Genomic DNA, 12,583 nt, shown 5'->3' on the forward strand with positions numbered 1-12,583 from the left:
CAGGACAAGGATTAACAGGATCACAAAAGAGCCCCGTCATTGGGAATATTTGGGGTTCATTCAATTGTCAGCTTGTGGAGCAGCAGTAACCAGGTTGACTTACAGTCTGAAGCTGGTAGAGGGAGACTTATTGAAGATGTATGAATGAAATAAAGCTCTTGTCGCAGAAATGACCGCACTGATGAGGTGATCTCCTGGCTTGTAATAATTGAATGGGTCAATCCATTCTCTCTCTAAAGTCAGGGGGCATTTCACTTCCACCATTCCAAAATCTGCGTAGGGCTGAAGGAGCAAAAGGAGCAAAAGTGGTATCATTTCTTGTCTGCCTTGAACACTCCTCTCCCATGGAACTGCTCCTCTCAATTGGAAAATTGTAGATGAAGCCAAACTAGACGATTTAGCTGAGATTCCTGCATTGCAGGGGGTTGGGCTCGATGACCCGTGGGTCCTTTTCAACCTTACGATTCTATGATTCTTTAAGCAAAGTTCAGTGGCTTTCCTAACATTGATGGAGCCCAACCAAGACTTACAATCTGAAGGGGATGGAAGTCAACCTCACACCTGTGTACTCTGTACAAAACTCTCGCCCAAGCTCTCAGTAGTAAAGGAGATACTTATGCACCAGCCCTTTGCAGCTCAGATACAAGATATTACATCATGGGGCTCTTGAATCAGATGTTTACTTCAGTGGGCTCCAAGGCAATATTTGGACAAATCCCTGGAGCTTTGTTGAGAAGATTAAAAAAACTGCTATGATTTTGATAATTATAAGGGAAGCTACAAACATGAGTCTGACCTTCTCGAAACATGAGTCTGAACTTCTCGAAGCTACAAACATGAGTCTGACCAAACTGCGGCAGTGGAAGACAGGAGTGCCTGGCGTGCTCTGGTCCAGGGGGTCACGAAGAGTCGGATACGACTAAACGACTAAACAGCAACAAAGGGAAAGAAAAACTGACCCCGCAACTTCCTGATTTTTCAATGTAGCTCCATATTTTTCAGGGAAAAAACAATGCTGTCCAGAGATGTAAAGACTGTGGAGACAATAACTGGGTGCACTCTTCCCACCTTGGATCAAATCTACGCTTCCAGGTGTCATAAGAAAGCTGCAGAGATAGCGCAGGATAGTGCACACCCCAGAAATGATCTCTTTCAGCTTCTGCCTTCTGGAAGAAGGTACAGGGTTATAAAGACTAGGACTAGCCGCCTGAGAAACAGTTTTTATCCAAATGCGATTTGGGTTTTAAATGCAGTGTAAGGTAGTCTCTGTGGGAGTATATTGTATTTAATTATGGGGTATCAGAGTTTTTAGGGGGTTAACCAGGCTGGGATAGCTGGGATAGCAGGCTTGTTGGTTTTTGAATGTCTGATGTAGATTTTTTCAATTTCGTTGTTCTGTATGGGACAATGACAATCTAAGATTATTGTATTGTATTGTATTGTATTGTATTGTATCGTATCGTATCGTATCGTATCGTATCGTATGCAGGTGCAGGAGTACTGTAAAACACGTTGCAGAAACCACCAGATGTGGCTCCAGACTCTGAGGATATCAGAGAAGTCAGCTGAGCATGTCAAAACTTGGTGAAAAACACATTCACAAGAGTCCGGATCAAAGGTTCCTTCTAGGACAGTGGTGGGAACATCCAGTTCATGGGCCAGTTTACACCTGCCAGGTCCTCCCCACTTGGTCTGCCAGACTGTTTTGGTCAAGCCATGCCCACCTGCTCTACACGAGCCCTTTTGTTGTTGTTGGGAAGTAACTTTCAGAGCAATCCAAGGGCACTGCCAAGGGTTTGCCAAAGTTTGCGTCTATACCGCAACCTCTAGAGAGGCCCCAAAGCACACTTCCATAAGAACACATAAAAATATTTGCAGGGCATTGCCATTCACATGGTGTGTCCCACATCATGTGATCAGTTATGTGGGCTGGGGCTTACCTGGGCCCAATATTTTATTCAAGTCGGCACCCCTGTGTCCTGAGAATACTGAGTTACTATGGCTTTATTAAATTGTATCATTTGTTTTGATAAATTTGTTCCCATTGTTCGCTTCATTTATATACTATTGTGTTTCATATTATAGTGACTGCAATGGGGTATTTTAATACTATTGTGATCATCCTGAGTGCTATGATTTTTGTAAAGCCATAATTAAAACTCAAACCTTGGAATGCTTGTGTGAACTAAACCTTTCTTCATAATAAGAAGCTGTATGAAAATTTAAAATATTACTGGTGAAATAAAAAATTTAAGGTCATCTATCTATCTATATCTATCTATCTATCTATCTATCTATCTATACACACACACACACCGTATTTTTCGCTCTATAAGACGCACCAGACCACAAGACGCACCTAGTTTTTGGAGGAGGAAAACAAGAAAAAAAATATTCTGAATCTCAGAAGCCAGAACAGCAAGAGGGAGCACTGTGCAGTGAAAGCAGCAATCCCTCTTGCTGTTCTGGCTTCTGGGATAGCTGCGCAGCCTGCATTCGCTCCATAAGACGCACACACATTTCCCCTTACTTTTTAGGAGGGAAAAAGTGAGTCTTATAGTGCAAAAAATACAGTATATAGTTCATAAAGGTACAAACCAAGCACATACATAGATGTGTGGACATGTCTGGAGCAGCACAGGAGGACAGCCCTGAAACCATTTTGACTCCCAAAGTGACCAAATGTTTTCTCTGCAAGGAGGGAAGAGGTGGGGGAGTCTCCCCATTGTCTTTTTGTTCACAAAGCCTCTCTTAAGGGTATGTCTGTGTATGAATAGGGTGATCCTGTGACCTGGCTCAGGAACTAAGTATTTGTCTTTACAAAAGACTGGCCAGGCTCCCCAGGGTATCCAATCAAGTAAACATTAACAGGTAACTTGCCAGACAGGAGATAAACAACGCACTCAGATTTCTGTTGTAGACCGCCTCTTCTGTGATATAGGTATGATGTTTCTGGGGATGGGTAATATAAAATGTCTATATAAGGGTGGGCACACCTTTGTTCAGGGTCCACCTCCTTTCCTGCGTGTGAGGGGAGCACCCTGTTGCAACAGTTCAATAAAGACCAGGCTTACGAGCTGCTTTCCTTCTCAATCTTCTCTGCTTGGCCTCTGTTATTTTCTCTGACCGATGGAGAACCTACAAAGGACTCTATAAGGGCTCTTGTGTCCCCCATAAGGGAATAAGGGCAGATTTTTTGTTTTTTACACTGGGAAAGGCCAGAGTACAACATAACTCCCCAAAACAAAAAAAGAAACAAACAACCCCCCCAACCCCATCAAACCACCTTAAAACGCTTCAGGAATGTAATTTTAAAAGTTATTTAAAATTATTTAAATATTTTTTCAAGAAACAAGATATAAGCATAACATTATCAAAACAATTGGTTCTGTACCTCCCGCGGAGCAGAAGACTAATACAACAATTTCTTCCATACATTATTGTAGTGGTTGGGAGTTACTCGTGCGTAAACCTGCCCCGTTTGGGCATTAGATTGCCTGGTTAAACCCTTCGGACTGCACAGCCCATCTCAGCGTGGCTGCCCTTAGTCACTCGTAGAATCTGTCTGTGGGCGTTTCTTAAAGCGCTGCCAACATAAGAGCTGTTTGACGCCCAAGCGTCTCCGCCTCTCACTGCGCGGGAGCCTCCTGCGCAGGGTGGGCCTGGGTAGCGGGGTGCCTGGGCTCTCCTCACTAACTTCCAGCGAAGAGTCCTGGAGCCCCTGCACCTCCTCGTCCCGTTGCTCTCCTGGATCCCTGGTGTTACACTTATTCCCTTCCCCTTCTTCCCAGCTGAGTCTCCCCCTAGCGCTGGGACCTTCTCCTGCAGAATCAGAGACCCTCTCCTTCTCCCGTGCCTCTGATGTCAGTTCCCTGACAATTATCATCAACAACATAATAAAACATCACACATTAAAAACTTCCCGATACAGAAGATCAGCATCCAAACATGAACAGAGACCGATGTGTCCCCAAAGTTATCAGCTTCCTGATAAACGCACAGTTTGTGCATGCCAGTAATAAGCGTGTTCATTTGAATACTTTATAAAGGTATGCCTTTTTTTTCTTTTGCTGTGAGCAATTGTGGTACTACCCAAAGAAAAGTGGTAATTTCCTTGTGCCGTAAGGAGACTGTAATTGTTCATGACCTGCTTATGATCACAGGACTCATACACCGGATGACAATCACTTTAGAACAATTCTCTCTATATTCTTGCTTGGAGAAAAGTGCCATTTTATCATTAATTCTTTGACTGGTTCCATTTTGCGCTTATATTTTACTTCTATATATCTTAAGAGGATGATAAATAAATTCCTGTCTATAATTACCAACTTTTCAGATTTTTGTAATTCCCCTCAATTTGGCTGATTTGAAGTACGTCAGTTAGGTTGTTTTATTTGGTTTTTTAAGAAAATGAATGTAATAAAGATATAAACTGTTAAAATATTATAAAATAGTTATATAATATTATAAAATAGTTATATAAAATATTATAGTTATATGAAAATACCAATAAAACCGATTTTCAAAAAGAGTAGTGCTAATAAGGTTATCAAAGAAAAAAAGTGCAGAGTTTAAGAACAAATATATACAATAAAATGACCTTTCCAGATGGCTTTGTCTATAAATTGTTCAGAAGTTAGGTGCTGCCATGCTAAAATATCAATTCCATGCCAAAACATCAATGGACATTCTATGGGATTACAGTATCAGTTCCACAGTTTGAAGTGGTGGAGTGTGCACATAAGGAAGAATGGGATCCTTAAAGGAATGTGATCCTTAAAGTGGCTCCCCAAAATTTCTCGTTTGAAACTATTTATAGGGGAAACCTACATGGAAGACTTTTGTATCTCTAAGAAATAGACAGTGGTTTGTATTATTTTTCCTATCTTACTGGCACTTCGGCGATTAGCAAGGGATTTTGGCTTAATTTGGTGCTTACCTGAGACATGCCGGAATTGAGTTCCGGCTAAAAGAAGCTCTAAGTCCCTCCATTATCGATCCCTGGAGGTCCCAATAACTGAACGGGGAAGTTCGGTTCATGCTCTGTAATTTTGCTAAAAGACTTTTTGTGTATGCTGTCTATTAAATGAAAACACTGAACTTCCCTCCACTTGTGTTGTGATTGCCACTGAACCCTTGCATGTGGCAAAAGAGTATTCAACCCACAATGGACCTTCACCATTCCATCTCTTTTTGATTTTCACTGCAAATGTAAACTTCAGAGGTAGAGCATCTGCTTGGCATGCAGAAGGTTCCAGCATCAATCCTCAGCATCTCTAGGCATGGCAACCAGTCACTGCAGACAGTACTTAAAGCTCGATGGACCAAAGCTCTGATTCAGTTTCCTGTGTCCTTATGAAGCTTGTATAATTTGCAGGCAAAAGCTCTGGAGGAGCACTGAAGATTCACATCAGGCTTTGGGGTACCTTCCTCAGCTCTCTGGCACACCAGCAGAATATCTTGCTGCAGAAATGTAAATGAAAGACTGTTGTTAAGCTGGCACGGTGGAATTGTCAGCATGGAGACCTTAGGAACTGGAAGGATCTAAGGAGCCATCAAGTCTAGCCGATTCTTCTGAGGCAGGGCCAACTGAACATCTGCATCAACCCACCACAGCTCAAGTCACATACAAGGGGCGCTACAATGAAGGAGAAGGTGTGTAATGGAGAGAGAATTGCAGGGCTCCAAATGAGGATTCATACAAGGAAATGGAGTCACATATTTTCCTTCCTGATCCCTGTAAATGGCCTTCAGGCAGACCCTGAAACTGTACCAGGGGGTAACAGAGGAAAGCAAATTCTCCATGAAGACAGAAGATAGACAAATCAAATAGGGAAGCATATGGTGAAAGTAAAGGTAAAGGGACCCCTGACCATTAGGTCCAGTCGTGGCCGACTCTGGGGTTGCGGTACTCATCTCGCTTTATTGGCCGAGGAAGCCGGCGTACAGCTTCCGGGTCATGTGGCCAGCATGATTAAGCTGCTTCTGGTGAACCAGAGCAGCACACGGAAACGCCGTTTACCTTCCCGCCGGAGCGGTACCTACTTATCTACTTGCACGTGCTTTTGAACTGCTAGGTTGGCAGGAGCTGGGATCGAGCAACGGGAGCTCACCCCATCACGGGGATTCGAACCGCTGACCTTCTGATCAGCAAGTCCTAGGCTCTGTGGTTTAACCCAGTAGCCAGCCACTATTATTAATTATTAATTTATACACCACTTAATGCAAAATGAGAGGTAAAACATGTTTACAAAGTATTTAAACCTTAATCAGATATCATCATTCTGCACCAAGATACTTCGTCTCCTTGCCAGTGCTGCTTCTCATAGTCCCTCCCACATACATATTTTGGACCAGAAGAGTCTCTGCACAGAGACAAAGACCAGGCTGGAGACTCATTTTCCCCAGAACATGTCAAGGATGGGGTGGAGAGAGATGTCATGAGTCTTCTGCAGCTTGAGGACCAGTCTAAGACCTGAGCACCACAATTCTCCCCCTGTCCCACCCCAGAGATTGGCTCTGTGTTGGAGAAGCATTTCAAAGAGGGCATCACTCACCTGAAGTTGCTCTGGAGCCACCCTCTCACTGGTTTCCTGCAGAAGCAGAAGCAGATCATTGGAAGTGGAAGAGACCCCCACCCAACCCAACCCAATCCCATTCCATTTGGCCTCCCTGAGGCTTGGCAACACTAAACCCTCCCCAGCACAGGCTCCATCAGTTTTTAGCAGCCTCAAGTGCCTTACAAGAAGAAGAAGAGTTTGGATTTGATATCCCGATTTATCACTACCCAAAGGAGTCTCAAAGCGGCTAACAATCTCCTGTCCCTTCCTCCCCCACAACAAACACTCTGTGAGGTGAGTGAGGCTGAGAGACTTCAGAGAAGCGTGACTGGCCCAAGGTCACCCAGCAGCTGCATGTGGAGGAGCGGAGACGTGAACCCGGTTCACCAGATTACGACTTTACCACTCCTAACCACTACACCACACTGGCTCTCTTGCTTATCTTGCAGGAAATCAGTCCTTGTGCGGATGCAGCCATGGTCACTTTCTTTGGTCTTGGTACTAAAACACCATTCACATAGTTTCTGGGCACATCAGTGGAGATGTTTATGGGTACCACCAGATTTTGATGTGCCACCAGCTATCAAGTCCTCAGCTCATCCTCAAAGTCTAAAACAGCATGATCTCCTTCCTCCCTGCATATGAATTCACAGTTTATACTCACTGTTGTATAGTGTGATCCCTGCTACCATCAACACCATAAGAACAGCCCCAGGCACCAAGATGATCCATAGATAGACTACTTTTGAGGCTGAAATGGGGTAAAAAGAGAGAATGATTAATGGGAACCCCAACAAAAAACACTTCTTCATGCAATATATAGTAGAACTATAGAATTTGCCCCCCATCGAAAGGCAGTGAGGGCCACCAATGTGGATGGCTTTAAAAGACAAATTCATGGAGGAGAGGGCTATCAATGCCTACGAGCCACAATGGCTACGCTCTGCCACCACAGTTGAAGGCAGTATGCCCATGAACGATACCAGCAGCTGGAAATTGGAGGCGAGGAGAATGCTGCTTTGTTCAGGTCCTGCTTGGACTTCCCACTGGGGCAACTAGTCACCACAGCCAGCCTTCCTCCCCTCCTCATCACTCACCAGGCTCCTCCCAGGCCAAGTCCAGAGGCTCCGGAAGTCCATCATGTTCCACATGGCACCGGAAGTGGTCCCTATCCTTGGGGTCAACCTTGATGCTGAGCCAGGCGTAATAGGTCCCATCTGAGTTGGGGACCACATCCCTGCGGAAGGTGTCCTGCTCCCAGACCTCCCCATCCTTCATCCACTTGGCGTTGATCTCTCTGGGATAGAATCCGTAGGCCTGGCAGATAAGGGTTTCCAGCCCATCATAACCTGCCATGCGTGTAACTTTCACCGTCGGAGGCTCTGCGAAAAGGACAAAGTTGTTGCTAAAGCACATCTATCAGCACCCTTCCAGCCACTGAGAGGATGGATGCGCTCCTTTAAAGTGGGTGGAGCACTTAATGTAATTTTGACATTCACAGGTCTATAGAAAGTGAGTGTTCAGGAAGAGGAATTATCAGGACACATTCTAGCCAAGCAAAAATACTCAGGACACATTCAGGTGTCCTGGACCTGAGGTTTTCTAGCTGTGTTGTAATAAGTTAGCAAAATATCCCACCACCTGAAGGATCCCCAAGAGATTAGGAGCTCCCGAGATTGGGATTCCGTTGCTACAAAAGGCAGCAATTGGCATTTCTGCACCTTGCATAGTGAGCCTTCTTAGGGCTTCAGGGAACAGCATCACTGGGTCTCCATAGCAAAACCGGAGTCAGATCTCTCTGAACCAGTAGACTTATCTTTGAGGAGCAATGTTAATCTTAAACCACCCCAGAGTTCCTGATACTTCCACTTACCGCATGCAGAAGATCCCTGGTTCCCTGTCCCCTGCCTGAAACTCTGCAAAGCCACTGGCAGCCAGTGTCGATCAGGCGTTGCCAGTGTAGTGTTTGTGGAAACTTAGTGTGCCTGCCAATATCTCGGATAGTGCCCATGAAAGGACTCCATTCTGGGTTACGCCACACACCCCATGGTAGCCATTTTGTGACTGACTACTACTTCTAAATTCCTAATGTGCCCATTGGTCCCCAAAGGCTGGCAAACCTCGGCTTAGACCAGGGGTCAGCAAACTTTTTCACCAGGAAGCCAGTGCACTGTCCCTCAGACTTTGTGCGGGGCCGGTCTATATTTTTTTTGGGGGGGGGAATGAATTAATTCCTATGCCCCACAAATAACCCAGAGATGCATTTTAAATAAAAGCACACATTCTACTCATGTAATTCCCGGACCATCCGTGGGCTGGATTTAGAAGGCCATTGGGCCAGATATGGCCCCGGGCCTTAGTTTGCCTACCCACGGCTTAGACCAGGGGTCAACAAACTTTTTCAGCAGGAAGCTGGTCCACTGTCCCTCAGACGTTGTTGGGGGTCAGACTATATTTTGAAGAAAAGAAAAAATGAATGAATTCCTATGCCCCGCAAATAACCCAGAGATGCTTTTTAAATAAAAGGCCACGTTCTACTCATGTAAAGACACGCTGATTCCTGGAATGTCCACGGGCTGTATTTAGAAGGCAATTGGGCTGGATCCGGCACCCGGGCCTTAGTTTGCCTACCCATGGCTTAGAAAATAGGGAGTTAGATGGACCATCACTGGTGGAAAACAGGATGGTGGTGGACCTAGTTCAGGGAACTCGTGGCCCTGCAGATGTTGCCGCACTACAACTGCCCTCACCCCTGACCATTGGCCATGTCGACCAAGGTTGATGCAAGTTGTGGGTCCAACAACATCCACAGGAATTCCACAAAGGGAGCTGATTGTTAAGTCTGCGGGATCTGCTTTCCCATCCGCACCTTTCCTCAGCAAAACCTCCTTTCCACACTCCAAGAATTTCGGCAGCCACTCAGGGCACTCCTTTTCCAGGTAGAACTTGATGTGTTGAGACCAGGCCAAGTCAATCTCCCACTTCCTCTTGGTAAACTGTGCTGGAACATCCGTCGCTGTCCAGGTGAGGGTCTCCTTGTCAAAGCTGAGGAAGTCTTCCCCATCATAGCCATATTGGGTATAGCCTGATCTGTGGCCATCCTCACTCACCTCACAGCCATACGCCATCTGCCAAGTGTGGAAGCCTGAAAGAGAAACATCAGAGTCACAGTAGGATATGCTGTTCCAATTTTCGGGATTAAAAATCCTTCTGATTTATGCTGGAAAATGTGGGAAAGGAAGAGTTCTTTGTTTCTGCTAAAAGTTTCGGCAAGCAAAAAGAAAACACTGTTAATTTCGGTAAAAGACTGCACCTTTATCCCAAAACTTTCAGAGGGGACTCTTGAATGCTGCTCACCTCCACTTTGGTTGTAGTGCTTTTGCAGGTTCTCCACATCTTTGCGGAACCTCAGTTCAGCAGTCTGTAATCTCCAAGTGTTTATATTCCATATATGAGGATCATGATTTACAGCATCTTTCATCCATGGGACGCCAGGCAGTGCCTGCCTGCTCTGGCTGTCATAGTAAGTAGCTCTCTGGTCATCCACGTATACCACCCCAGTGAACTCGAAAAGTCCTCTGCTGGGCTCCCAAACTGCACTGAACCAGCCACGCATAGTGTGAGAGGAGAAGCCTGGAAAGGAAGAAAGGCAGGCAAAGTTAGCAGGTCACAGAATCACAGAATTGTTGAGTTGGCAGGGACCTTCATGGTAGCCAACAGTTGCAGGGAGAAAGTCAGGCTGGCTAAAGCTCAGAATGAACTCAGGCTTGCAAGAGAGGTTAAAAATAGTAAAAAAAAGGTTTCTTCGGCTGTGTCTGAAGTAAGAGGAAGAACAAGCAAGTGGTAGGTCCTCTGCGTGGGGAACACAGAGAAATGTTATTGGGTGACAGAGAAAAGGTGGAGCTACTCAACACCTACTTTGCCTCTGTCTTGACCCAAAAGGAACGTGATGCGCAATCTGCTGATAACAGAGTAAATTATGTAAGGAGGGAGCTGCAGCCCAAAACAGGAAAAGAGGTAGTAAGGGAACACCTAGCGACTTGAAATGAATTCAAATCTCCAGGGCCGGATGAACTGCATCCAAGGGTACTAAAGGAGCTTGCGGATGAAATTTCAGAGCCTTTGTCTATTATCTTTGAGAATTCTTGGAGACCAGGTGAGGTCACTACAGACTGGAGGTGGGCAAATGTCCAAAGCAGCGCATGGAAACGTTGTTTACTTTCCCACCAGAGTGGTACCTATTTATCTACTTGCACTTGACGTGCTTTTGAACTGCTAGGTTGGCAGGAGCAGGGACCGAACAACAGGAGCTCACCCCGTTGTGGGGATTTGAACTGCAGACCTTCCAATCGGCAAGCCCTAGGCTCTGTGGTTTACACCACAGCACCACCCGCGTCCCTTGAAGGTAAGAGCATAAAAAATGGTATGAACCATCAGTGCCATATGGGGGGGTTATTGCCCTGGGTGGCGCCTCCAGAGGAGCGCCATTAAGCCTTCTTGCCTGTGTGTGTATGCAAAAGCGCATGATGTGTGTGTGCCAAATTTGCTCTTTGACCCGGGCGAAACAAAGCCTAGTTTTCCCCTTGTTCTATCACCACATCCTTATGATGATCCATAGGGTGGTCAGGTGTGCAGAATACTTTTCAGAAAGGTTAGCGTTTAGGGGATCAACCGGGGAGGTGGGAGGATTGAGGCTCAGCAGCACCCCACCCCCAAATTAAAAACTTCCCTTGCATTTCTAACAGCAGAGCCGTATGTCTGAAATTTCCCGGACATACAGTGGTACCTCGGGTTACAGATGCTTCAGGTTACAGATGCTTCAGGTTACAGACTCCACTAACCCAGAAATTGTACCTCAGGTTAACAACTTTGCTTCAGGATGAGAACAGAAATCGTGTGGCAGCAGCAGGAGGCCCCATTAGCTAAAGTGGTGCTTCAGGTTAAGAACAGTTTCAGGTTAAGAACGGACCTCCAGAACGAATTAATTTCTTAACCCAAGGCACCACTGTACTATATATTTGGAGGCTGGGAAAGAAATCTCCTAAATGTCCAGGAAATCCCAAAAGTATGGTAAGTGGCGATTTTGACCATTTCGGGGTGGGGTGGGGGGAGCTCAAGAAGCTCAATTTTTAAAGCGATTTTGCAAAAAGAAAAACCTCAACAACTTTGGCCGAAAACGCTCAACAACTTTTCTGTCCGAGTGTACATTTTCTGTACTACGGCAACCCTGGGTACACGCGGATGATTTTAAGCAGGGTGGGCAGAAGACTATTTAATGCAGCAAAAAGAGGAAAGAGACATTTCGTTGCTGTGAACGCCTTCAAAAGCTCTTGCTGGCTGTGCGCGGAGCCGCTGCTGAGTGTGAGGCTACTGGTCGGTAGGGAAAATATATTCAGGGCTCAAAATGAGTTAAGGCTGCTGCTTAGGGATGGGGCAAGCAGGGCCACCACCCCGGCAATCTTCCTCCCTTCTTTTTTTTGCAAGCCAAGGCGCGGAAATCCTTTGCATGGGTGTGGGGAATGGTACTCACCTGAGCGGCTTCCCAGCAGGACGGCAACAGCCGCTTCCAGGATCAGGAGCTGCCGCATCTTGGATGGATTGCTGTCGCAAACAGCCCCCTCCGTGCAATCTAGAGCAGCGGCTGATCTAGAGCAAGCGCCGGGATTGGCCCAGAGCAACACATCCGACCAATTAGAAAAATGAGCTCAGGTTTCGGCAGCGGTTGCTGGGCGGACGTCGCCGCGGAAGGCTGCGCGCGGGGCTGCGAAGCGAAAGTGAACCTTATGGCGATTATGCAAATTCCGGGAAACGCGGAGTAAGGCGGGGGGGGGGGGGGGCGGCGCTTGCAATTTTCGGTGTGTGTACGCACATCATTCTTGGCGATCACGTGCAATTGCTGGAGAGGCAAGTCCGGAGTCAGCCTGGCAAGAAAAGGTGGGAAACATTTGGGGAAGTTTTTAATGTTTAATAATAATAATAATAATAATATTTTTTTATTTATACCCCGCCCTTCCCGTTTC

At 46.0% G+C, this 12,583-nt stretch overlaps 1 protein-coding gene across 1 annotated transcript; it reads right to left on the reverse strand.

The window, feature by feature from the left end:
- Window positions 1-3,306: 3,306 nt before the first annotated feature.
- Window positions 3,307-12,200, reverse strand: LOC308472330 (major histocompatibility complex class I-related gene protein-like). Its single transcript, XM_080997069.1, has 7 exons — window positions 12,094-12,200; window positions 9,921-10,196; window positions 9,433-9,708; window positions 7,661-7,945; window positions 7,228-7,314; window positions 6,561-6,596; window positions 3,307-5,466 (listed from the first exon to the last, which is right to left on the reverse strand). Exons 1-6 carry the CDS (start codon window positions 12,149-12,151, stop codon window positions 6,586-6,588), a joined length of 993 nt encoding a protein of 330 aa, XP_080853195.1. The 5' UTR covers window positions 12,152-12,200; the 3' UTR covers window positions 3,307-5,466; window positions 6,561-6,585.
- Between the last annotated feature and the right edge of the window lie 383 nt (window positions 12,201-12,583).

The sequence above is a fragment of the Podarcis pityusensis genome (assembly GCF_964106645.2).
Source record: "Podarcis pityusensis genome assembly, chromosome: 2".
NCBI classification, from domain to species: Eukaryota; Metazoa; Chordata; class Lepidosauria; order Squamata; family Lacertidae; genus Podarcis; species Podarcis pityusensis.

Coding starts and splice junctions, on each gene's coding strand:
- LOC308472330 (XM_080997069.1), bottom strand. CDS start 12,151: ATGCGGCAGCTCCTGATCCTGGAAGCGGCTGTTGCCGTCCTGCTGGGA. Junction 10,197..12,093: donor CCTGCTGGGAAGCCGCTCAG/GTGAGTACCATT, acceptor CTTCCTTTCCAG/GCTTCTCCTCTCACACTATG. Junction 7,315..7,660: donor CTTGGCCTGGGAGGAGCCTG/GTGAGTGATGAG, acceptor ACCCCATTTCAG/CCTCAAAAGTAGTCTATCTA.